This window comes from Pogoniulus pusillus, chromosome 11, assembly GCF_015220805.1.
Source record: "Pogoniulus pusillus isolate bPogPus1 chromosome 11, bPogPus1.pri, whole genome shotgun sequence".
NCBI lineage: Eukaryota > Metazoa > Chordata > Aves > Piciformes > Lybiidae > Pogoniulus > Pogoniulus pusillus.
In genome coordinates this window covers 8,691,784-8,718,640 of record NC_087274.1, presented here as the reverse complement: position 1 = coordinate 8,718,640, position 26,857 = coordinate 8,691,784, and the positions used below count along the sequence as shown (strand labels likewise).

The 26,857-nt window shown below is 40.4% G+C and overlaps 1 protein-coding gene across 1 annotated transcript in view; it reads left to right on the top strand.

Moving 5' to 3' along the window:
• Positions 1 to 3,468: 3,468 nt before the first annotated feature.
• The window catches only part of FOXK2 (forkhead box K2), a 46,295-nt gene continuing 22,906 nt past the window's right edge, over positions 3,469 to 26,857 (top strand). The window contains exon 1 of the mRNA XM_064150871.1: positions 3,469 to 3,903. Within this exon, the coding sequence (XP_064006941.1) occupies positions 3,551 to 3,903 (353 nt within the window). The 5' untranslated portion in view covers positions 3,469 to 3,550. The remainder of the gene's footprint in view (positions 3,904 to 26,857) is intronic.

Sequence of the window (26,857 nt, the reverse complement as noted above, 5' to 3'; positions counted from 1 at the left end):
ATGTAAGCCTGTGAAGAGCCTCAGGAAGGTGGTTGGGATTACTTAAAAACGTGATCTGACAGAGCAGCGTTTTTGAGGCTATGTTGGAGGGAGCTGTTTCTGCTTACAAGGGGCTTCTCTGCTAGTAAAAAACATATGTGCTTGTCAGGTGTGGGGATATCAATATGTGAAATCTTGCTTCATTTGGCTGTGCAGGGTTTGGTAATTGAGGTGCTGCTTAAATGAATGTTACTGGGAGGTGGTTTTGCAAATTACCTTTGTAGTATTTTGTTTAACAAGAATCAGCTCTCACTGGAAGCTTGTGACACTGTAATAAAGTAAAAAAAAGAAAAGGATAGCTCCTAATGGGGTTTAAAAGCTACTTAACACTGGTTGTGTCCAAGTATGCAATTAGGGTCACTTAATCTACCTGATTATTCATCAGGTTCCTCTAGTTGTAGTCCATGATTCTGAATCTGTGAAAATCTGTGTCTTGAGAAGGCTGCTTCACTTCATAGCCAGAGTACAGAGCACATATATCTAGTGAGGAAAAATGAAGAAAGAAAACGTGGTTATATGGCAGTTCACTAGCCTGAAGCACAGACTGTTTCTGTAGTCAGTAACCTTGAGCCCTAGTTTTGTCCTGAATAGTTAAGGTGGATGCAAAGCAGACAGAAAATAACGTTTTGCTTGCACTTAACTGGTGGAGGGGGGAAAACTGCATGGAATGCTACATACCTGCTGTGCAGCTCCAATACCAGGACCAGGTTATGCTCAAGGAGTGGGTTTCTGGGAAAGAGATACCATTATGTGTAAGCACGAGCCGTTCCACCACATCTAGCTTCTCTTTCCTGCTTTCTGCAACACAGAACTGCAAGTAGGCAGGTTGGAATGACCTGTAACTGTGTGATTTTTCTATGGTCACAAAGAAAGTGTCTGAATCTGCCCCAACTTAGAAAAACATGGGCAGAAAGATCTTAGCTGTCCTCTTAAAACGAATACAGCTCCTGACAATGGGATCTGATGTTTGTTTTTCAGTGTCGGCTATACAAAAGTAAACGAACTTATTGCTGCTGTTCAGTGATATTTTGGAGTGTCACATTCTGAGGGCTAGGTGCTTGGAAAGTAATTTTGGTGTACATTATAGAGTCTGTTCATCACTCTGTCAATAGCTGTGTTCTCTATGCTGTTCCATTAACAGAACAGGAAGGTATATCAGTTTTGTGAATTTAGTACTGGCCATTATTAATAAATATACAAATTAACAAAGTTGTGACTTGCATAATGGAAAAGATTAAAACAGCATTGGTGCCTTCAACTCTTGTAAACTGAGCAACCGTAAGAGTGGTGGAAAATGCTGCTGGCCTGATGGGAATTCACCTGACTGCTCTTCCAATCTGCCTGTTTTCTCTCTCTGTGGGTGTGGAGGTGTGTCAGGAGATAGAAATCCATTGGTAATTTTCAGCCAGCATATCCCTCAGGGTCCCTAACCAATTGTTAGCAGAGCAGGCACAACATATCTACAGTTGCAGCAGAGCCAAGGGATAAAAAAAAAAAGCTGAGAATCAGGGAGTCATAACTGGCTTTCTGATGCTCCACATTTTCTGTGCCAAACATATGCTGGTATAGAAGAAAGTCTGAGTCTAAATACCAAAGTGTGGGCAAGATTTAAGTAAAGTTTTCTGTAAAAGAAACCAAAGCTCTAAACTGTTGCTATATTTTACTGTGTCTGATGTGCATATGCAATCATATAAACGGACTTAACCAGTACAGATTTGTGTTGTAGCTGCTTCTAACAAGTGCTGATACAATCCCGAGGGTAAAAATAAGGTATGCAGATAACAAGTCCTATATTCTATTCCCAGGCATACATAAAATATTGCTACAGTTGAAGAGCTGTTGACTCAGATGTAGAAAACCAGCAGTTTGAAATTCAAATTTACTCCTGGATGTTTGTTATCGAGTTGACTTGTCTTGTCTGGGGCATAAAAATGGTTTATAAAAATTATTTACAATTCAGTGTGTACCACAGCAGAATGTATCCAAACATCTTCTGAATTAATAAATGACAATGAACTTCAGCACTGTAAAAAAGCCCAAATAAGCAACAGAAGCCCTTTCTGAACAAGAAGTGCTTGATGATCGAGGAAGGCTAGCTGGGCTGTTACAATGAAGTGTGCGCAGTGTTTATATTTGTATATAGATATAAAAGGGGGCTTGCATTTTCTGCATGTTTTATAGCCCAAAGGGCTTCATAATTGTTTACTTTGCAGCTCTGACTGGGCTGAGTCTTGTACCAGTTAGCGATGAGCATGCCCGTGTTTCTAGAGGATTGCAAATGTTCTCTTGGACAACCCTAAGTGTACGGTGTTCGTCACTTTGGTGAGCTGTGATACTTCAAAATCAAAAGCACTGTTATGGGTGCCCGATCGGTTACCTGTGACAATTTCCTGCGTTGCGTGACCCCCGGGGAGCAGTGACAGACTGCTACAGCCGCGGGGTGTCTAATTCTGGTTTGCCGTGTCAGATTGCTTGCTTCTGTGTGCCCTAGTTCCTAGGAGGAAACTAGGACTAGGCTGAGTGCGGTGCGTGCAGAGATCTACAGATTGGCTTAACTAGAACTTTTGCACTTAAAGAACTGCACTTGTTTGAATGTCACAAACCTCGAAGATGGGGTTAGTTCTACATTTAACCTGACCCTTAACAGGTCATCGGAAGTGTGTGATGTATTAAACCTTGCTTGCCCCCTTTTTTCCTTCATGTAGTCTACTGAGGCTGCATTTGCGGAGTTTCAAGTTCTTTGCGGGAGGTAGCTCACCCTCTAGCACGGTTTGGACACTTGTTTTTATTTTCTCTTGATTGTTGCCTCTACGTCGCCCCCGCCCCACTCAGTCCCGTTTCTGAAAGCAGTGCTAGCGGAAGGTGTGTGTGCTGCCCTATCTGCCGGGTGAAAAAACAATATGGGGGTGGTCGGAGGTGCCGGCGACCTCGCTCAGGGGCTCAGCGTGGGCACTGCCCCCCCCGGGGGTGGACCGTGAGGCAGGGGCTCTTGCAGGTGCCCCGGCGCACGGAGGGAAGGGGCTATGGGGCGGAAGATGGCAGGCAGGTCGGCCCCGCCGGGCTAAGCGAGCTCGCTCCGCGCTGGCCTGGGAGGGGCTGCCCCACTGCTCCCCTCCCGGCCGCCAGTGCCGCGGAAGGGACCGAGGCTCGGCGCAGCGCATCTCCCGGTGCCCCTGCCTCCGCCGCCGCGGGGAGAAGGGCCGCTCCGCTTCCCCGCGCGTGGATCTGCTCCGCGTTTTCCGGGCCTTTCCCGTGTTCTCGGCCCCGACACTCGAACTGCTGCGCGGCGCTGGCCGCGGCGCCGCTCGCCATTGGCCGCGCCGCCATAGCCCCATGGGCGTGCAGGCCGCGCATTGGCCCGGCGCCGCCGTCCATCAGCCAGCGGCGGACTGCGTCAGGTTGGGTTGAGCGGCGTCCCCTTCCCTGCCTGTGTCTGGCGGCGGCTGCGGCTGCGGGGCCGGTGCGGGCGGAGGGGCGCAGCGGAGGGCGGCCCGCTCCCTCGCTCGCTAAGATGGCGGCGGCGGCGGCGGCGGCCGTGGCGCGGCTGGAGGGCCGAGAGTTCGAATACCTCATGAAGAAGCGCTCGGTGACCATCGGCCGCAACTCGTCGCAGGGTTCGGTGGACGTGAGCATGGGCCACTCCAGCTTCATCTCCCGGCGCCACCTGGAGATCTTCACCGCTGCTCCCCCGCCGCCGCCACCGGCCGGCGCGGACGGGCCGCCGCCTCCGCCTCAGGGAGACCCCGCAGCTGCCACCGGCGGCGGCGGAGGGGACTTCTACCTGCGCTGCCTCGGCAAGAACGGCGTCTTCGTGGACGGCGTGTTCCAGAGGCGAGGGGCACCGCCGCTGCAGCTGCCCCGAGTGTGAGTAAAGGGGGGGCCGGGCCTGCTGTCCTTCCCCGTCACACCGGAGCCCTCCGAACCGGTGCCGGGCCCGGACCTGGGCCCAACCGCCGGCTCCTCGCCTCGCTGGGCTATCCGTCCTCCCCGGGAGGACTGTCTGCCGCGGCGGGGTGGTGCCGTGCCTCATCCGCGCCGGTTGCCTCCGTTGCCGTTTGGGTGGCACATGGTGCCTGACAGACGGGGAACCGGCCCTGTCTTGGCAACACATGCGAGCGGTGCCTTAGGCCTCCTCCTCCTCCAGCCCGTCTCCCTGCCTCCCGGTACCACCCTAGCACCGGCGCCTCCACCCGTTGCCCTCGAACGTGTCCTTCCTCCTGTGGCCTGGACCCCGCCGGCACATCCACCTCCCACTGCAGCCTATCCGGCAGCCGGTGGTACAGGTGGGAAGAGTGAGACCCCGTCAGAGCCGGGACTGGCGTTTGACAAATGGTCACCCTCCTCCCATGCTGTGTCTTGCACGTAGCAGTATCTGTTGTGAGTTTGGGAGCAGATCATCTGCAGTAGTGCTTGGAGGTATTGTAATTACCAAACAGAATTGGGTACACCCTTGAGTATTGTTTATGTGCTTCAAAGAAAACTAGTCAAGTGGTTATCCACATATCTGGGATTTCTGAATTTAAGATCAGTAAATCTTGTAACACCCTTGGTGCTTTTGCAGGACGTAGGGGATTGTTTTGTGCATGTGATTGCCTTCTGATTTTGTGGCAGTTCCGGCCTCTGCCTAGTAGTAACGTTTATTTTTATGGGTAAACTGAACCATCCACATGAAATACTTCTGCTAGCCTTAGTGTTTCATGATGTGTTTCCTTACATGACAGCAAAAAGTATTGTGTTTTTGAATGGTAATACGTTCCTTTGCCATTACCAAACATTAACTGTCTTTGCAAAGCGATTTTGTAATGAATATGTGAGGCCTACCTCGCCTTTAAGGAGCTGTTGAATTGTAAATGAGTAATGTGTGTTTTGAGGAGTCACATGTAGGAAAAGTGAAAGTGTTTTGGTTTAGTGTATTTTAGCTGCCTTGACTGAGAAATAGCTAAAGGTTTGTCAGCGTTTTACCTTTATAAAACACATGTCATTAGTGACGGCCTTAGTGTCTCACAAGTTTTGAAACAGTTTGGGATGTCGATGTTGTGTATTTTCTGCTTTGGCATCTTAATATAAGTTTCCCGGCCTGGTTCCTCTGTGAAAATCAAATTGTCTTACCTTTCTGCTTTCTAGGAAATGCTTATTCTGAAAGGATTTAACAGTGCCAATATTTGTGGAGTTGTATAATTGTGAATACAGTTGGAGGACTTGTTTGACCTTTAACTGTAACTGCTATCTCAGCTTTCTGCTTTTTAGAATTAATAATATTTGGCATGTGGTTAATCTATATTTTAATCTGATACTTTTATGAAATATGGATCAAATGCTTTTTTTCTCACAACTGTAGTTTGGCATAATAGACTAATTGCAAGCAAGTCATTGTGCAGCATATATGTTGATTGCAAGCACACTAAAATTAGTTTAAGTACTTCAGTCAGTAGCATTCTGCAGAATGCTTCAGACTCCAGGAAAAAAAAGTGTATTGCTTTTTCATGTGGATACTGGCTTGTAATTTATTGTAGTTATCTTCTACTTAGTCCTTTCTAAATTCTGAAAGAAAATTTGAAGGATTTTTTGTGTGTCACTTTTTTTAATTGAACAATGATGAAAACTGTGCAGTTAAAATTTCTTCATGAGTATATGTGGGTGGTGTTACAGAAACTAACATTTCCTTGAAGCTGGCTGTGTTTAGGGATTACACTGTTTCTTAGACTGCATTCTAGTAGCTTTCAGTTTAAAGCTCTCTAAGCTGGCTGAAGTAGTTGTCTCCTGGTTACAAAATGTAGGTGTGATCTTCCGTCAGATCTTGTAAATAGAAGGTGACATACCTTCAGTCCTGGCTAGAACAAAGGAGCAGTGTGTACACTGAGCAAACTAGGGTTTCTTTAGTCAACAGGCACAGGGATGAGTTTTATCTTGAAGGGCATGCAAAATCTGCAGGGTCATAGTTAGATTGGTGGTTAAGAACAACTGCTGCTTTATTGTTTAGAAATTATTAAATAGATTTTTTTTTTTAAAGGAAAGCCTTACTGGAGATGTAAAGAGAAAGAAATAGTAGTGTCAATATTTGCAAAAAATACTTTTTTTTTTTAGACCTTGAAATCTTCAGACAAATTCAAAGCAGAGGTTATCTGCTTATAGCAAGTCATTACTGTGAATTACAGGTGACTAATATTGTTTGTAGTCATGTTCTGGAGTTTCATGGCAGATTTAATTGGTCACACTGAAGATGTTCTCCTGGATTTTAAGAATCAAACTTAGCTACTTCAGTATAATGTAAGCATTTAATGAACAGTTGGAACATGATTGGGAAGAAAGTCGTTTTGGTACAAGTTCAAGATGGATAATTGCTCACCTCCAGCTCAAGTAATCGCTAGATCTATTTTTGTTGTTGTTGTTTAATCTTGCTGTGTTGCCAGTAGTATGCTTTGCTTTTGACTACACTGTCATTTGGAATTTTCATGGCAGATGAAGTTTAAAACAAAAATCAGAGTGGCCTGTTCCTTCAGTTTGTTTTTAAGTGATCTAGGAAACCAAGAATGGAGGGTCTCTGTTTTATCTAATAGTGACTTACAGATGACTCCCAAGTAAAGTACTGTTACTGGCTTGAAATGTCTTATTTTAATTGTCGCTAATAAGTGTATGTAGATCCAGTGTCCTTGGCCTTTTTTTCATTTTAATTCAGCACAGTTTTGAAATACGATTGCATCGTGAATGCTGTTGAACTTGCTGGGTTTGGAAGGGAAAAACCCAGAAATATGACTTTTGCAGTGCAAAACACACATTTTTAACATCTGGGGAAAGTAAACTATTAACGTTAGGATATACTTCTACCTGTAATAAAGGTATATTTCTTTCTACAGATATAAATGCCACAAAGCAGGGAATTACTGTGCAGTAAGATAACTGTTCTGGTTGCTGTTTTAAATGCTTCCTTGGAAGCCTTGTTCACAGTTCAAATGTTTAAGTTCTCAAACAGGAGGTAATAGCAGTGGGAAGTGTGTTTTTGTTTTTCTGGTTCTTGACAGGCTTCGATACATACTTGTGTCTGTACAAACCAACTGTCATTTTGTTAGATGAATAAAATGGGGGCTGGGGGAAAATGGTATTTTTTTTGTTTATGTCCAGTAAGTAGCTCTCTGTTCAGTGTCATAATGCACAGAGGAATGGAATCAGAAAGGTTTTAGATTCTCCCGTTAAATACACACAAATCAAACCAGTTCCGTTAAGTCTTTCACAGCTACCTTCATGATTCATGGACTGTTACTCTCTGTTCATAAAGTTCATGATTTTAAATTGCTTTCATTTGATGCTTGTCAAATTTTCCTGGAATTGTTAGGACATATTCCTAGGTGAATAATAACATTTATATGTGACTTTTGAGGTACTTGGCCTAAAAAAATACCTTTTGTGCAGGGTACAGGAGCAGTTGTTGACAGGGGTCTTGTGTGCAGCTTTTGGAGAGGCAGGATTCCAGACAGATGTAACTGATACAGCTGAAAAAAGCAGGCTGACTTCTGGGTACAGAATAGCTCTAAAGAAGTTTGTTTTGTTTCTGAATTTCTTAGTTGTGCTTTGTCTGTTAGCATTTAAGGTCACAAAGATCCTGACATCCTGGTCCTGAGTGTTCCAAGGCAATGCCCTGTTCATTTAGACAAACCATATATTTTGTATTTTAGTAATTGCTTTTAATTTTGGTTTTGTGGAAGTAGATTTGTGAATCATAAGATGCCATTAGCATAAGAATAGCATTTCTAAGTCAGAACAAAGATGCATCTAGTCCATTATCTGCCTCAAAGAGCAGTCAGTAGCAGATGAAAAGGGATATGTTGCCCTTGTTTCTTCTTTTCAGTCTCAAAGTCAGAGCTGATTTAAGGTTTTTTTTTTTTAATTACAACCCTTTGCTGTTTGCAAACCCTGGTAAACCTTTTATATCCACAGCATCCTTGGGCAGTGAATTTCACAATGCTGTTAAAACATTTGGGAAAATACCTTTTTGCTGAGTTCTTTGAACTTATCACCCTGGTAATTTCACTTGTTGCACCTTAAGTTAACTCTGTTAAGAGACACTAAGTAATTATCCCATTCTGTCATTTGTTTTGCAGACTTTTTTACACTTGTAAGTATTGCAGCTCTTACAGTAAACCACACTGAGTATGTTTTACTTCTAAGTCCGAGTCTATGACTGCAAACTCAAAAATTGTGTTCTTGTGCCTTTCCTTCTGGTGTACAAAGGACTGAATCAGTATTTTCAGTTGGGTCTTATGGTCTGAATCTACAAAGTGGAGTTCATACTGTGTTTTAAGTAGTAGAAAGTAGATGAAAGTCAGTAGATTCTGCATGAAGACTTAGTGTATCTATTCACTAATTCCTTGGAAAAGTTTATTGTATTCAGCATCACTTGAGCAGAAAATAGTGCGGCAGATTGTAGCAAACCTCTAATGTATCACTGTGTGTTTTTCTGTCATCTTACTGCAGTTACTTAAATTCCATGCAAAGCTATGATTGCTGTGTAACTTAGAGCTGTGGCTGCTCATATGCTCAGGGAAATCATTTCTCACTGGAAACAACTGAGGTTTAGTGAAGGGATCATAAGATCTCTTCAGGTAGTGTTTCTTGGTAATTTAGGAAGAATGTTCTTTGCTTGGTTTTGGCTTACAGTTTCTGTTATAAATATTTTCTGTATGAACAGAAGTGTTAGATATTTTAAGAAATAAACCAAAACACTTTGTTCAAGGAATATATTTGCAAGTATAGATTAGTACCTCAGGCTGGATTGGCACCTGTTTTTCCTCTTTCTTCACAGCACCTTTGATAGATACAGTTACTCATAAGGAAGACAGCTGGCTGAAATGTTTTTGAGACCTTTTGATTGATGTGCACTCAGAGGAGTATTTGGAGCTCCGTACTGCTTGTATTAAAACTGTGAATTACTTACAAATGATCTCTAAGCATAAAGCTGAGAAGCGTTGGACTTGGCTATGACTCATGAATCAGTCTCCAGAAACTTTATTTACTTTCTTTAGCAGACACTGTGCCCCATGCCATAATGACTAACAAGGTTAACTGAGCTATGTTTATAGGTGGTTTTTTGGCTACTTTAAAGTCGGATTTGTAAATGTCAAGCTCAGTAGCAGTAGTGTTCTCACATAAGCAGATCTGATTGAAAAGGAATGTGGGAGGAAGGAGGCAGAGTGTGTATTATTTGAAATCAAAACACAGATGAACATGCAGTTTCTATAGTCATAATTTCTGTTTCTGTCACCTCATTTTTTACCTACTTCTCTCAGTTGCACACCTTAAGAGCAAATTTTTTGTTTCTACTGAAACAGTGTTGCAAGTTGTCATACACTATTCAGGTGGTTGAGGTAAAGCTTAAAACAATTTGATATGTGGATTAATTTGTCCTTGCCTCCCTTTGTTGATACGATTGGTACACATATGAAACTTCCTTACCTAATTCCAGGGTCTTAGTGATCTTACAAAAGTTCTTACATTTGTAGTGAGCTATAGGAGTAAGTACATTCTTTGTATAGCAATATGAAATACTGTAAACTGGGAAATCATCTAAAAAAAAGATGTTTTGTTTGTCACCTGTTAAGTTGCATTTGTGTGACAGAAGCAAGATTAGTGTTGTTTTGGTTTAAAGGTGCAACATCAGTGCTAAAAGTGTCTGTTCCAAGAATCTGTAGCTGAAAGAAGTGTTGAGTTCCTTACCTTCACTTCTAATAATGAGGTAAGAGATACATAAATGAAATTATTCTTTGCTTTGCAATGATTAAATAAAAATACTGATCTTCAGCTGTGAAACACACAGTGCATGTTAGTAAAGAAAATAAGTTAACATTTCATCGTTTTCACAATAAATGTGTATGATTAATTTGCTTATAATTAGGAAATGATTTGGTCTTGTAAATATTAGTTCTTTGTGATGTGTTTTAGAGAATAATTCTGGTGTGAAAGAATTCTGCTGCAGTTAATTTTGGTGGTGTTTCTTGTATGGTTTGTTTTTTATTTCCTTTTTGGATGTGTGTTTGGTTTTTTTTTTTGAGCGTATGTAATTATTGTGCATGAAGCAAAAGATTTCCTCTTATGCCTAAGCTGTTAAAAATTAGATGATTTTTTAAGCAAATAGAGCAGTGCCTTCAAGACCTCTCAAGTCTCATTAACTTAGGTAAAATTATTTAAAACACTGGAAACAAAATACAATTTCCAAGGAAAGCAAGAATAAGTCATGTGATGTGTCATGAGACTCTCTCTTGTAGCCTTATAAGCAGTTTTCACAGGAGTCTTGTGTTTACTAATAAACTGATGTCTTTCATGGAACTTCATCCGGAAATCTTGGGAAGGTGGTGGTTTTATCCACTGTCTTGCCTGTTTTCATGATAAAAAGTTGATGTGTAGTGACATTTGTTTCCTGCGACTTCCTGCCTTTAAGGAGTTTTTTGACCTAGATAAAGCAGTCAGAGGGGAGGAACCATGTTTATTCTGCAGCTATTCCACACTGGATGGCATAGTAAATAAATGTTATATTCTTTAGTTAAGATTTAATCGGTATTGTTTTACCACTGAAGGATGAAGAGGCTTTAGTAAGCCACTTGAAGAGATAGTGCAATTTTTTGTAATATTTCATGTTTAAAGGGAATGTCTGTACACGATAGGAGTCTTTGTTTCTTCACATTCGTTTGCGTGATTCTGCTGCAGCTACTGCACGTGCTTCTGTGCTGCTTTGACCTTCCCGGTAGTATTGCGGATCTTAAACTTTAACAAAGCAGCATCTTCATGTAGACTACAATTGAGTTGGAGTAAAATTTTCAGTACTCAAAATTTCAGAATTATTTTATTAATATTTATAAGAACCTTTTTGTTTGTCCGTGTGCACCAAATAAAATGAAAGACATGAGTGGATTGACAAACAGTTGTGTCCTTGCTAAGCTTAGTGTTCTTGTAGACTTCATCAAGGCAGCTGATGTGGATATAGATGCATATGGAATTGAGCACTTGTAGAATCAGAGCTGTAAAGTGAAAAAGCCAGAAATGTGTCATTGTTGTAGCTTTATGAAGTGTAACAACATGAGTGTAAGTCGCCTGGAATTAATTTTAATTCAGTATTAATTTAAGGTTTTACATTAAGAATTTTGGAAAGGACTTTTGCCAAACCCCTGCTGAAATCTGAATGACTTCACTATCAGATTGGACTGCTCAGCATCTTGTCCATTTGAATTCAGAGTATCTCCAGGCATGGTGATAACTATAACTATGAAATGTTTCATATAACTAGAACACTGCATTGAAAAAAAATTATCTCTGTTTCCAGTCCTCACAAGTAATGGGGACAAACAATAGACTTAGTCAATCCATTTACATAAATAAAAATCATCTCAAAAGGTATGCAAACTGCAGAGTGGGAAGCTGTTCTAAAAGTTACTGCTGGAGTGCATTTGAGAGTCATAGAATGGTCTGGATTGGAAGCTCCCCTTAAGGGTAATCTTGTCCTACTCCCTGCACTGAGCACAGACATCTTCAACTGGATGAGATTGGTCAGAGGCACAAGCAACCTGACCTGCAATGTTTCTCTTTTTCATGGTGGAGTATCAAACACCTCTCTGGGCAACCTAGTCTAGTGTCTAACCACCCTCGTGGTAATTTTTTTTTCCCTTCTATCTAGTTTAAATCTCCCTCTTCTAGTTTAAAACCATCACCGTTTGCCCTGTCACAGCAGGCTCTGCTAAAACATCTGTCCTTACCTTTCTTACAGGCCCCTTTAAGTACTGAAATGCCACTAAAAGGCCACCCTAGAGCCTTTTCTTCACCACTCTGAACAAGCCCACCTCTCTCAGTCTCCACAGCAGAGGGGATTCAGATCTCAGATATTTTTTTGTGGCCTGCTCTGGACCTGCTCTAACAAGCCCATGTCTCTTCTCTGCTGATGACTCCAGAGAAGGACCCAGCACTGCCGGTGGGATCTCAGCAGAGGGGCAGAATCCCATCGCTCCACCTGCTGCCCAGGCTGCTGGGAACGCACACTGAGCATCATCTGAGTGCACATTGCTGGCTTATGTCCAGCTTTTCACCCATCAGCACCCCCAAGTCCTTCTCTGCATCCTGAAGCCTGTTTTGGTACTGGGGTTTGCCCTGACCTGGATACAGAAAAATCTTCAGGTGCCTGTTCTGAGGTGCTGTTTCAAGGCAGAGTGGTGTGATGATTGTGTGGAAATAGGGGAACTGAGTGGAGTATGGAGAGGTGCTAAAGAATACTGTAAAGCTGCAAGGGATTAAGAGAATGATTGCTTCAAAGAATTGGAGGCTGGAGGGAACCCCAAATAATGAGGGACCTATGGAGTTCAGTGTGTGCCTTATCAGAAAGGATCACAGGATGTCTGGGCTGGTGTATGTATGCTTTTATTGGGGTGAATTAGAGTATTGAAAGGCCACTAATGGATCACTCACAGGTATAAAAACCCAGAGACTGTAAACTAAACTCTCAAAGTTTAAGCGGAGTGTATATTTTAGCAGTGCTGGAACAGCTTACTGAGAGTGGTGGTATCTCTATTTAGCCATCTTCTGCTGATCAGAAATGGTTACCTTCTAGGAAAAGATGCTTCAAAGAGGAGAATAAACCTTGCTGTAGTCAGACCTGGTGATTAGCTGCAATATAGATATAGTTGGATGAAATTTCATGGCTTAGGGCTACAAGAGGTGCAAGTAGGTGAAGCTTTCTAACTGTTCAGCCTTCACTTCCTCTGAAAGTCCTGTTTTAATAATCTTCTATTGTATTATAGCAAGAGGCTTTCATTAGGCATTTTAACAAGGAGTCAGTACTTGGCTTGGTTTTTAATTAAAATTGCTTCAAACGTGTAGTTGGGCATTTGTTTATTTACACTTGCTAGCAGTGTTCTTGCATGCAAATTATTTGGATGCTTTTGTTCATGATCATTTTAGTCTTCATATTGGAGTACACTGTAAAGATTCAGAGATAGTTTTTGTACAATACATGGTGATTTTTGGAACATTGTTGTTCAAATGAGTCTTAAATGTAGCTCATGAGGTTTAAGCCTCATGTGTTGATAAGAAGTCAGGTTAGCATCTAATAGAGTACTTATATTTTGAGCTGAATAAATTCAGGTTTTGTAAATCTCTTAAATGAAAATGAATGTATGATTTTGATGCAGAGATTATGTGGATGAACTAATGTGTTGATAGAAGTTGCTTTTAAATTCTGATTATAATTGATATTTTGCAGTATGGGAGCAGATAATTTGTTTAGCCTTGTTTTTGTTTTGTTTGTTTGTTTTTTTCCTATCTTCCTATTTTTCCTGCCACAGTTGGGGAAAAGAGAGCTTAACTTCCACTGAAGCACCAATTGCCTCAAAGTACACCTGAAATGTTAGTATCCTAACACAGTGTGGGAGACATCTTACTACCTGGAAGGTAGAAGTCTGGTTTATTTCTGAAGATACAATCACATAATTATTGGAGGGTAGGCATTGGTTTTGATTTTTTGTTTGCTTGCTTTTTTTTTTTATTTTTCCTTTTTATACTGAGAATATGTGGAAAAAATTGATGTATGACTTTTTATTGTCCTATGGGTGTATTTGGGGTGTGCCAGGCAGAATATAATTTGAGCAGACAAGGCATATCCAGACAGTTTGCATACTTTAGTAGTAGGCAGGCTTGTTGGTTACAGTATCGGTGCAGTAAACACACAAGGAAAGCAGTTGGACAGTATGAGTGATGGCAGCTGACTCCTAAAGGAAAGAATTTCCCTCCTTAGGTAATATTGCTGTCTTCTGGTCTTTCTACATAGGTGAGGAAGGCCTGTATAGCAGTGAGGGGAGACAGAGACTTAAATAAGATTGAAAAGAGTAAAGCTTAGACAAGAGAAGGGAGAATGCACTCATGCCAGATTCTGTGTGGGCATAAATTCAAATTTGAACTTAAACCAATTACTCTAGTAAAAAAACCTGTCAGAATAAGTGTGGTTTTAGCTTGTGCCATGTGCAGATTAGAAAAATGGAAGAGAAGAATTTGGTTACTACATTGGAAAGATGAAGCCATAGGCCAATGTGTTTTGCTTTAGAGTGTGGGCAGGCTGTTAGTGGCGATTGTAGCTGTGTGAGGAGAAATGAAAAGATATGTTGGGAGGCTTGAAAAAAGATTGCAAAAAGTGAAGGGTCATCCCAAGTTTAAGAGCTGAGTATGAAGTAATACAGTTCCTGTCCTTACAGAATGTAAGGAGGCTCTGACTTTGATATTTAATTTGGGAAATGTGATGCAGAGGAATCTGAGGTCTCACTTTTTAGGAACATGGCTGTGCTTTCATGAGCCTCTGAGCTCATCTAGTGTTTCACTGCTGCTTAAATGAAGCATGAGAGGTGAAGGTCTTGTTGTCTGCAGTGCTCCCAACTGCAAGTTGTGCTGGCCTTGAAGCTCATCAGATGTTCCATGAGCTTCTAATGTCTACTTTTTTTGTGACTTTTTGGTGGTTTTCTGCTGTTGCATTGAAGTGGCTCACAAAGAGGTCTGGCAGGCAGTAGAGCTCACACAGGTGGTAGTGTAGTAGGTAGTGGGCTTGTACAGACTTTCTGCAACAGTTAGCTTGATGTGTCTTGTGGAACCATACATAAGGAATTGCAAGAACTCTTATGTTCACTGAAATAAACATAGAAAGGGAAAGAAAGTTCCCAACCAGGAGAAGACCAAAAATAATTTTGGTGCAATGAAAAAGCATTGCAATGTAACTCCCAAATGTTCAAATCCTTGAAGTTCTGAAGACAGCGTGTTTTGTGAGAAAGGGGAATGTCAAGTATTTCTGTCAAAATGTAATAAAAAAGCACAAAGATAAGTAGAGGAGATGCTGAGGGATTCAGTTGTGTCATACCTTTAGTTAAAAGATATGCTTTCTGGCCCCTTTTGAAAAATCTCTGCATAAATATGATTACATCAAGAAAACCACTGGAGAAAAAGGGGTACAGTTTCCTTGTCTCTGTATCATTTTGTAGCAGAGGACAGAATTAATGTATGGACTTCATTCCATATGCTAAGTCATTTTATCTCCTGCTCAAAGGTAGACTTTGCCTCATAGGTCATGAGTCCCATTGGTGCTTTAGGTATATTTCAGACTAGGGAGGCCACAGGTTCGTGAGGAGACTGAACATTAAGGTTATAGTGGAAGTAGACAGCTGTTGTTTAAAATTGTGTATGTTGGTTTTGTTTATAGTCCTGTCTCCCATCTCCCTGCCCTCTCCTCCCTAGCAAAAGCCCTTTTATCTCAAAACCCACACTTCTTTACCTCTAAGACAAGTGTCTAACTAGAGTTTGTGCTGCATCCTATCCATCTGCCTTAAATTAAAAAATACTTTGCATGTGTCCATAGTGTGTTGTCAGGAAATACATATATCTACTGAATGTGACTCTGCAGGTAGATCAGATGTGATTTGGATGTTCTGTGGTGTCTTCTGAAGGTATCTGTTTGATAGGGTGCAGAAACATCTCATTTGAGAGACAGCTTTTAATTTCCCTTCTCTATGCAGGAGGGTAAAACCACACTGCCTTTTATGGCATATATATTAGAAGTCAATAAATAAGCTTAGTTGGTTCAGCCTTTCAGAGCTTAAGTAACAGGGTTGAAAGGAGCTGTGCATTTGTTCCTGTTCGCAGAGATGAGAAGAAACATTTCAGAAAGAAACCAAGAATTTAGAGGAGGAGCAGGTTGTAACAAAAAGTGCCCTTCATTTCCAATGCAGTGTTTGGTGGATTTGAATGCTTGGAATGTTGGAGTTAATTACATAAATTACCATCAATCAAAATTATGTTTATGGCTTCCACAGATATAAGCATTACCTAACATACTGAGCAAGGATGTCTTAAAGGAAGCAAGGTGTTTCCTTTCCTTACACATGTGAATATTCTGGGTGTGGCTGGGTTAGGTTCAGATAAGATTTCTACTGGGCGTGCTGCTGACAGATCGTCTTATATAGACCTCGATTGTCACTTGTTTTGGGGTAACCAACTCAAGCACCTCTGTATGTGTGTGTGTCTGACCCAGGATGTTCTTTTATTGTGTGACTTTGGTCCTCTCTGTCCTATTATCTTCCTAAATATCTTCACTTTTTGGTAGCATCAAGGGCTGCAAGGCAAAGGATGAACTGTTAATGCTCTCTAAACAGGATAAAAACATTGCTTTGAAGTGTGCAATCTATTCTTAAGTAACTTTATTAAAATTACTAGATTGGGAAATAAAATTCTCCTAGAATGATGAAATTCATTCTCATGCAGTCTTACATCCAGTGATGCTATCAAGGGTTAGAGTACAGCTTTTTCCTGGCAGCGCTTTTGTAGCTGCATCACTGAGTTGTAGAATAAATGCAGTAGTTTGTTACCCTCTGCTCTGAAGATGGCTGCTCAAATAAACGCAGAAGTGAAGTTGAGGGTGGGACTCCACAGTTTGTGGTTGATGATAGTATTATTCATTCAGCTTTCTAGGTATTGATAATCACTGCAGACATTCTGGATCTAGAAACCACAGTGTGTTTGTCAGTTGAAATGTTCAGATGACGGGCAAGTTTAGCAACAGGAAAGAGATGTAATAGGTAAAAACCACAGTAGAACTTCAGTTGTTGAACTTCAGTCTTGAATTGAAATTTAAGCCTTTGTTTTAAAAACCTTTCCCTGATAATCGTTTGTCCATGAAGCTGAGAAATGCAGCTGTACTATCAGCAAATTCCAGAGCCTGTTTAACAGTGCTCAAATGCCTTGTGAACCCTGGCAAGGCAAAATAACTTTGTGCAGTGCATGGTACAAAGCTATATAATTTCTTGCCTGTTTTGCTACTCGGTTCTCAACTAGCTGCATCCCTTTTCCTTTTCCGTTCTCCATTCTGAGATGTGCTGCTGATTGATCAGAATCACCTAAGTGGCTAGAAGTCTTTGTGAGCTGATTGAACTGGACAAGTCCTTGTGAATGGTTAAGCAGAGGAATGGGGTGAGATGGAGTTAACAGTGAGCAGCAAGCTGACAACAAAACAGGCTTTTCTGGAAGTGTTTCATTTTTACTTGTCATCTCCACTTGAATATCCAGTGCTGTGAATGCCCAGGCTTTCTGTAACAAAACTGCATTCATTATAACTAAGATTCTTAAAAGTGTTTTGTTAAAATGTAAAAATAACTCTCTGCTGTTTTCTCTTTTGAAGATTTTTTTTCTTTTCTGTGAGCTAAGATGCTATTTTCTCTTACATTAATCTTTCCTGAATTGCTTCATAGCATACAGGGAATATTATCTGTTTTGGATAGAAAACTCAGCACTAATAAGGGTTAGAGAAACTTGTCTGAAGCTGAAATGGGAAACCTCATTCAAAGTAGGGAGAATAATTCAGCTCCTTCCACTTGTCTCTGCTTTAAAAAAATGTAAGTTAAATTCTGAAGGCAATTTGTGATCAAGTTTTAAAATTCCCTTCATGAATTTTGGCCTGTTGTGAATAACTTTTACTGTCTGCTGCAGTAGAGGCAGCCAGAGCAATCATCTGTAAGCACACCCTAGTACACAAATGTTTACTTTTCTGTCAGTAGTGAAATAACCCTGCTTGTTTTATGGTGTGGTTATTCTGAGGTTGGAAGATTGTTGAGCCTGGAAGAGATCACTAACCCCAGCTTGCTACTTAGCTATAAATAAGTTCGGTCTTCTGTGTGCTAGTAAGTACCCAAGATTCTTATGTGAGGTTATTCACTATTATCTAAGGTTATCAGCAAAATGGGTGTTTTTATGCCTTTAAAGAAAAGAAGCAGGCAAACCATGACCAAAAATGAGAGAAAAAAACCACCAGCATGTGACTGTAAATAATTCAGCCCTCAGAAGGATAAAATACAATTCTATAAAAGTTTTAAGCTTGAGGTTATTGTTTTAAAGTTATTTTGGCTTAGTAGTAGCTGAGGAAAATGTTAGTCACATTTGTGTGTGCATGTTCTTTGTATTAGCTGGAATGTAGCTGAGAAGTGTGCCATAAAATAATTGAACTTCATCCGAAAAGCTTAAAAGCATGGTTGTGTGGAATACAAAATAACCATAACATGAGAGGGTGTGATCTTGATGACTGGGAGAAGTAACAGGGTACTAGACTGGGAGAAGAGACTGAGGAATTGAATTCAGTAGTTTAATCAGAAATGTTGGCTGTAAAAATTAGGCTTTTCTGTAGCTTTTCAAATTAAGGAAAAAAACCCGACCCCTGCAGTGCCGGAAATCAGCATGGAAGATGGCAGTGTAGGAGTGTGTTGCTTAAGTCTTTTTGTTTGGGGAGGGCTTGAGAAGGCAGGATGTGTTTGGTAATTTTGGTGCTACTTTGATACCGCTACTGTGTACTGAAATGTGTTTGTGTGCCTTATCTCCAGGATGAATTGTGTCTGCGACTTTCTCTTTTTTGCAACAACATTTGGTATTGGGAGGATGGGGTGGCTTTCTTGTTCTCTCACTTCTTTCTTATCTTTAAGGCCTGGGTAGTTGAGGGTTAATCACTTTCAGATAAATATAGGTAAGTACCAGGGGGGTTGGGTGCCTGTTGCAGTGACACTGCATTTCGACTTGGAGATCCCTGGGCTCTGATTAAAGAAGTGTTGGTTAGTGGATGGGTTAACACTAATGCAATTTTGTCCTACTTAGGACTGTTTTGTCTTTGTGGTAGCTGCTTGTTCAAACTTTCTCCAAGAGATTTCAAGAAGAGAATATACGTGACTGCCTGTGTTTTTATAGGGATGTTTTGCGGTAAATAAATTGCTGAGAACATATTGCCAGCATCTGATGCAGAGAGAGAAGTTGAGCTGATAAAGTTCTTTGCTGAGCAAAGGAGACTTTTATTTTTACATCTGAAAGATCCTTTGATACTTGTACTGTGATGGTTCACACCATCTTTAAGTCATTAGAATAACCCTCTTAACATGTTCTAAATGGAGACAGGATTTGACTTGTGCAGGTAATGATATAATACAAAAATGTAAAGGAAAGAGAAATCACTCTAAGGGATTTAAAATACTACAGGCTGGGCATTTGAAGGGAAGTAAATACATCTAATTATAGGCACTGGTTTGAATGCAGAAGGGGCTGATACGGTAAAAATTGGCAACACTGGAAGCAACTGTCTTGTAACTTCCACAGAAATGGAAGTGGCTTAAGAGGGGAGGCAGGGCTGGCTGTTACAGAAAGCTGGTATTTGAAGCTGCACGTTTGAACTTCAACAGAACTTGTTTTTATCCCTCTCTGTGTTTTGGAGTCTTAAAACTACACGGTTACATGTCATTGTTATCTAGGCAATGAGCTGCATCACGTTGCATATTGCTGTGCACATCTTCAATGACTGTAGGTCATCTGAAGCTTAAATACAGGCACATGGATCTGAGCAGAAAGTGACCTCTGAAAGTTACAGATACTACAGTAGTAATTTTATATAAACTTAGATAAACTGAGTGTACTGGTTTTAAAAGTTGCTTCACATTACCACTGGTTATATTTAAAATAAGCTCTTCAAATGAGTTAGTGCCAAGCAAAGCATTGTTTGGAGTATGGAGAAATAACCTGCAAGCCAAAATTAGCTTGTATTCATTTTGAGTGGCGTGTGTTTCACCAGAGCTGCCCAGATCATGTCGTCCCTGAAGGCAGCACACTTCAAATCTAAATGTTTAAGCTATTACAACATGGAACATGCTGGTGCGTGGTGCCAGTAACATACGCTGAACATATGACCAGCACATGCCCCCTCTTCAGCATAGGCCATGAATTATTTAGTTTGTGTTCCAAGCTGTTTATTTTTGGGATGTTTTTCCCCCTCTGTCAGTGTCGAGCACTGAGCCTTTTGTTTCCCTCTCCTCCCCCCTTGCTTTCTACTGTCGCTATTGATCCTGTATTTTAAAAAAAATCTGCTGTGTTTACCACCACACCTCACATCCTCTTGCCCCCGTTTTGTGCTAGTTCTTTCAGGATGCAGTCCTTGGTAGCTCCTGTGGTAGAAACTGCAGAGACCAGTCTGAATATATTTCAGCTTGAAATTGAGAGATGACATGTCCTTATGGTAAATCTTTTGGGACTTGGTCTATATTCGCTAGCTAGCTGTTATATCACCTCTTTGTGTGTGGTTTTTACCATTACGTTTAAGATCTGTGAAATGGCAGGATTTTTTCTTTTGTCCTTTGGCATCTTTGGTTAGATGAATGGTGTTCAACATACACTCCATAGACCTCTTTTCATCTTTGCAATCAGTTTTGGTCAGAGATTAAGTTTAGACTGCTCATGACTCTTCAGTTGCAGCAGCTTTGTGCTGTGGATTCTGGTACACAAGATCTGAGTGAGCACTGACCCAGACTCACAGTCTGGGGAGTGCCAAGGAGCAACAGTAAATAAAACTTTAATGTACATACAAATATATTGCATCTTTCCAGTGCATTTTATATCAGTTTAGGGAGTACTATCTCTCTGAGGGGGTCAGGCTTGACACGAAATTAATTTGACTTGTTGAGCTTTTCAGAATGCATCATCTCGTAATTATCTGAGTGCACTGCAAGTAACACATTTAACTTTGCATTCTTCTTTTTATAGCTTATTCTCTTCAATCTAGCTTTCTCCTGAGAGTGCATAGAGTTAAGGGATACTCTGTTACAGAACGCTTTTGCTTCTTGTGTTAAGGATATTGGTAAACTTTATTTTTCAAGCATTTGCAGTAATTGAAAGAGCTATACAGTAATGCAGGTTTATTAAAACAGCACTTTCACTTCATTAAGCATGTCCATGTGTAAGATGCCAACTGTGACGATAAACTGTAACTAACCCATCGGTTTCAAGATTAGTTAGAAGCTAATTGGGAGTTAAGAGCTGAAAAACCATCCCGTGTGTTAGCTCTGGTGTTCACGTTGCATGCTTAAGTCAGATGAGCTTACTGGTAGGCCTGAAAAACAATCCCTTGGATGTGAAGGAGAGAGGCAGGTTCAGGATTAGTTTTCTGTCAAGTCAGAAGTGCAGTTTGTTCCATTACCAGATGGGAAGAAAGAGTAAGATTGATAGTGTCTTCACAGTCCTTACGAAGCAGTTCTACTAGCATTTGAGTGCACGTAAAGCTTCTCTGCCCTTGAAAGGTCTTGGTTGCTCTTTTTATTCCTGTCCTGTCTCCCTTTGTCCAGCTACAAGGTGGTTCTGGGCACTGCTTCTGTGAGGAGAGCATAGTCAAAGATGCTATCCACATACCTCAGAAGAAGAAGAAACTCCAAAGGCAGTAAAAGGTGACCAGTGTTGGACTGGAAGAGCAAGGAAACTGTGCTTGAACTATTTTCAGTAGTTTCCAGAATGGTCATATGAGTGATGGTCCTCATTTTGCACTTCACAGAAATATCTTCAGACACAGTTATTTGATAACTAGTTTCTGGTAGTCTCTGCTATGCTTTGTGTTCTTTTTTTTCTTTAAGTAATGATGAAAACTTTAAGGGTTTCATATCACCTTTCAACCTTTCTGTGTCAGGTGATGGTGTCCTTTCTCATTGCCTTTACATTTCTTCTGGAAAAGTCACTGATTCTTGTGACACCTCCACACAAACTGACTGTTGTTTTCTCAGGAGAGAGAGAGCAAAACTGATTTTAAGATGTAATTTTGTAACTCAGCTAATTAGTGCTCTTAAGGTCTTCCCAATGCAATTCCCAATGCTGATTAAAGGACTAGTAGTTTAAAAATGTCTAAAAAATATTTTTTGAGGGAAAGACGTTAAACGCCATGGTTTTATACAGTGTTTCTAGTCCTTCAAGATGTCTGTTGCCTTATTTTTTAGCTTTTCTGGCTTGGAGCCTGTATGTTGTTCTCTACATATTGGCAAAGTGTACTTGTTATTAGATAGAGTACAGGATGAGGCCATGTCCATGCCCTCCAGACTTCCTAAAATGTCTCTTAGGTCTTAATGTTTTAATCTTTCTTCTCTTAATATTTACTTACATTTTTTAACAGAATTCAGACCAAGAAATATTAGTCTTTTACTTTTTCAGATGGATTTTACAGAAATCATGAAGTAATTCAATGTACAAGTTAAAAATTAGGGAAATGTGCTCCAAATATATGGGAGGATTTATTGCTACTTCTGTATTTATGATAACTTGAATTTAAGGACCACTTTGGATACTAAGGTGAATGCCAGATTTCAGTGGTGCTTCCTGTACTAACAGATACATTAAAAAAACCCAAACATATTCTCAGGATAAAATGGTTTTGATTATTATTGAAGTAAGTCTATGGAAGTACACTTGTGGAACTCAGGCAGTGCTTTCTGTTTCTGAGGATTAGTGTTTCCTTTCAATTTAATGCATCTTCTGAAAATCTGAATCTTTCCGTTCTTGGTTGGTGTTCATGTCCAAATGGAAACTTGTTAATTTAAGTACTGTGAAAATTAATGTTTGGAGTTCTTTTTTTATGCATCAGGATATGCATGGAGCTCATTTGCATCTTTTCAGCTTTGCTGTATAAGTGGATTCTGCAGTGGAATTTTGAAGAACTCACATGACTGGTGAAATTGTTCTTAACTCTGCAATCCTACATTCCAGCTACACTACAGAAATTTCTGCTTTTAGAGCTGTCAATACTTGTGTGTGTCAGAAATTAAATAGTAACAGCAAATGGTCTTCTGATAGAGGGAAGGTCCGGCAAATAGATGTGTGGTGAGGGGAAGGTGTGGAGTCTTTAATTGATAATTTGAAGGATTTATTTATATGACAGTTTTGATTAAGCCCACTCAGTGAAGAGCATTGCTCAGCTGGTAAGCTGAGGAATCCTGACTTGCATGAAAGAGGGTGAAAGTAAGACATTTTACTTTATGTATATAGATACATGTATAGATGTATCAGTATGTGTATATACATACATGTGTGTGTGTATATATTTGTGTGTGTATATATATATATATACACATGAAAGCTTTGGAAAAATTATCTGTGAAGGAAAGCTTTGTGAATTTCTGCTCATGGGGGGGAAGTTTCATTCTCTGAGCAGTTGAGCAGAGTACTCCTCTGTAGCTGTACAAGAGCCTTGTTGGAATTGGTTGCAGCTTGGGTTTTCTGCAGCATCTCAAAGCATTTTCTAAACTTGACTGTATCAGTTTGACTGCAGAAGAGGACGACAAGACTGAACTCAGCATTAATTTTTATTTTGGAAGACACTAGCTCATACTGCCTACAAAGTTGGTTTGGCTCTAGCATATCTCAAAGAAGGATGACATATAAAAAACAGGATGATGTATAGTGAAGTAGTGCATTATGTGCTGGGACCATTTTTTTTTCCATTTTGATGTTCTGTGTTTAGGAAATGTGGAGGTCTGGAAAAGCTAAATCACAGAAAATTAATAATAATTTTAAAAGATCTGGAATGTGAAGCTAAACAAAAAAGAAACCACTCAAGACATGGTGGGTTTAGTATCAAAAAGCCTCAGGTAGGGTTTGGTTTACATGACCAAACTATGGGCTTTGTTGTTGTTACCTTCCCATACAGTGTTCTTGGCTGTGTGGGACTTACCCAATTATTGTGGACTCTGCAGCCTGTCTGTAGGAATGCAGGTGAAGAATAAAACCAAGCAGATGAGTGCACAGCAGTGCTCTTTGTTTAAACAGGACAAGAAGTGCAAAGTGAAGATAGTGCTTGCCTTGTATTTCCCTCACCAAAGCAGTTTGATTCTTGCAAAAAAACCCATGAGTATCCTTTTTCCCCAGATTTTTTTTTTAATATCTAGGATTTAAAGTTTATCTTTTCTTTGGCTTTATTTTTGTTTTTTTAATTACTTGAAATAAGGTTTTTAATTTTGATAATGAAAAACTAAATCCTGCTTCTCATGAGTACATAGGAAATTAGGTTTTTGTAGCTTAACTTCCTCAAGTTCTTCAGTGTATAACTGAAGAGATTTCAGTTGGAATGCATGCATCTAACACACAGTTTTCATGGTGTAGTAGTAAAGGACTGGTGAGATGAAAATCCCTTTATCTGTGTTTGTGAGGATGTGGTACATTGCTTAAGGTACATGTGCATGTCTTACTTTGTGCTGTGTAGGCTTCACAGCCACTACATATTTTTGCTCCTTAAGAAGTTACTCTTGTGCAACAAACTCTGATTGAAATAATGCTGTCTTATTTAATTAAATAATCTGCCTCTTACTGAAGATGTGTATTTCACCTGACGTTCTGCCCCTTAAAGTAGTTGTAAGAGAAGGAAGACTTAAGGGATGATCTAGTGGTTTGAAGAAAGATTGAGTGTTGGAGAAAAATATGTTCTGTTCCCAGTTCTGTTGCACACTTGCCAAAATGACTTGGCCAAGTCACAAATCTGTTTAATCTGTTTTGAAAAATGGGGATAATGCTTCATGGGTGGAGGCAGAGAGATGATGAAATTTCAGTGCTCTTTTCTTGCACTTTTTATCAAGCGCTGTGCCTTGCCTTTTCAAATTGATTCGTTTGGTTTAGAAGTGGCTTACTCTGTCTGCAGTGCAGACACCCTGATTCTCTCCCTTTCCAACTTGCCTCCACTTTTCCCTGGTTTTGAGGACTATTAGCTCTGGTGTTGTCTGTGTTCTGGGCTTTCTTGTATATGTTGTTCCTGTGTGGATTCAACTTCAGAGTGCTAATAGTGCAAAGAACACTGGCTTCTGCTGTGATGTGCTGATGTATGCTCAGGACTTCGGTGCTTTCTAATGAAAGATGTCCAGAAATGCAAAGCAGTGAGTTTATTCCATTATAGTTAAGACCTTGAAAGTAGTACATATGGGAACATACAGAAGCCTTGACTCTTTACTAATAAATAGCACATAATTGTCATTACTCCAAAAGGTTCTATCCCCAGTGTGGTTTTTAGTACATCTTTAGAGTGGTAGGCATTTGATGAGGAATGTTTGACTTATGTGGTCATGAACCGTTCTGTCAACAGTATCTGCAGTGAAAATGGTGACTTTCTTGGTAGAGCTAAAATGTACAAAGGTAACCAAACTTTATTCTGTGGAAGAGCATTGAATATTCACTCTTGTTTACAAACTAAGAGTTATGCACATCCTTTTATGTCTCATAACTTCTGGATGTTTATTTTTCTATAGTACTTCAAATGACAGTCTGTCAGAGGGAATGATTAGAACAGTCATATAGTGAAATGGCATTTTTATATAGTAAGTACCTTTTTGAATGATGATTAGGCTGTGAGATGACTTAAACTTACGGCACCAAACGTTTACATTTCGGTTAGAGGGGTTTTCTGCTGGGTTAGTAAATGAGCCAAGATAGCAGTGGCTCCTGGTAGCAGGTAAGCAGAGTAATTCTGTGGCTGGGAACAGAGCTGGTAGAAAAGGCAGGAAAGAGCCTGCCCTGTTTGGCAGTGCTGAGCTGTTACATCGCTGTATGCTTTGAAACCACCCCCAAGGTCAAGTTTTTATTGCTAAGAGCCTGGCTAATACCTATGCTTCAGGAATCTTGGCTTGTATTTTTCTTGACTTCACTGGATATTCAGGGTGCATTTCATTTTGCTTAATACAGGAGTGGGTGTGTGAGAGTGCATGTGTGTGTCTGCACCTTGGCTCCCTATAAGTTCAGTGAAAAATAGGCAATCCTAGACCTGTTTTCTCCAAACCAAATCAGGGTTTTCCCTTGTATGGGATATACGCTAAGTGTCTGCTTGCTTTCACTCACTGTAAAGATAAATGAGTAACTCAGGTACAGGCTGATGCTTGTGAAAGTTAATCCCATGCTTCATGTTTGCTGAACCCTTTCTTTCTCTATACTCTTATTCCTTTATCAGTACAGTGACAAGTAACATATACTCTGATGAAGACTTTTATTTAATCTGTTTGTTTGTTTTTACTCCTGGACAGATTTTCACTCACATGCCTGTTTGACTTGCTAAATCATGTCTGTTGTTTTTATGCACTTCTGTGCTTTTGCACTTCCCTACTGCCCCTCACAACAGCCTGTGATTTGAGGACTTGGTATAGTCTTCTAAGAATGGCTCAGGAGGAGAGCTTCTTGCATATTTTCCAATAACAACGTGTTTGTTGTAGATTAAATAGTTTCTTTGCTTTGCAGGCTTTCAGGCTCTTTGGAGTCTTGATTGGTCCTTGAGTGCCCACACAAGTGATTAAGGAAAGTCACTTTACGTAGGACTGTGGAGTGGCTCATGCATATACAATTTCTAAAGGGTCTGCACCTTTACTAGGAAAGTTTAAGGAATTTGAAACTAGAAGAAAGAATGGAAAATTGGTTTGAACAGACGTTCTGCAGAATGCAGTTGGTTAAACATCTCAAAATAGAATATGAAATCTTGCTTTCTGTGGAGATGCCCAGCCCAGCAGTATCACCAAATTGAAACAACTATGGAATAACCCTTGAACATCAATCATCTTTAGATAGGTAATTGTGAAATGTAAACGATGTCCACAGCTTTTTGAAGGGAGTCTGAAAAGAAGTCTGTTCTTTGACCAGACAGGCAGATTTAAGGGGGAAATTAAACACTGCTGTCTGCTCAAAATTAGAGTTGGTAGGAAGCAGTTTTTGTCACTCTTCAATGGCCTGAGTTAGTCATGGATTTCTGTGTGAAATAAAGGACTGTTCTGCTCTTGGAAGCAGAGTTCTCTCTTAAAAAGCCCATCTAAAATAAACTCTGCTTCCTTGAGTCAGGAATAATCTTTCTTCTGTGCAGCTTGTCCTCTGTGGGTAGCCGGGTTTTGGTAATGATTAGGGAGTTTGGGCATCATTTTGCAATAGAATACAGGTCTCGGATGAGGTAATAAATGAAGTCTTTTGTTACTAAAGTAATGTGTGAGTCATAAGTGCTTTTTTTATCATTATGCTT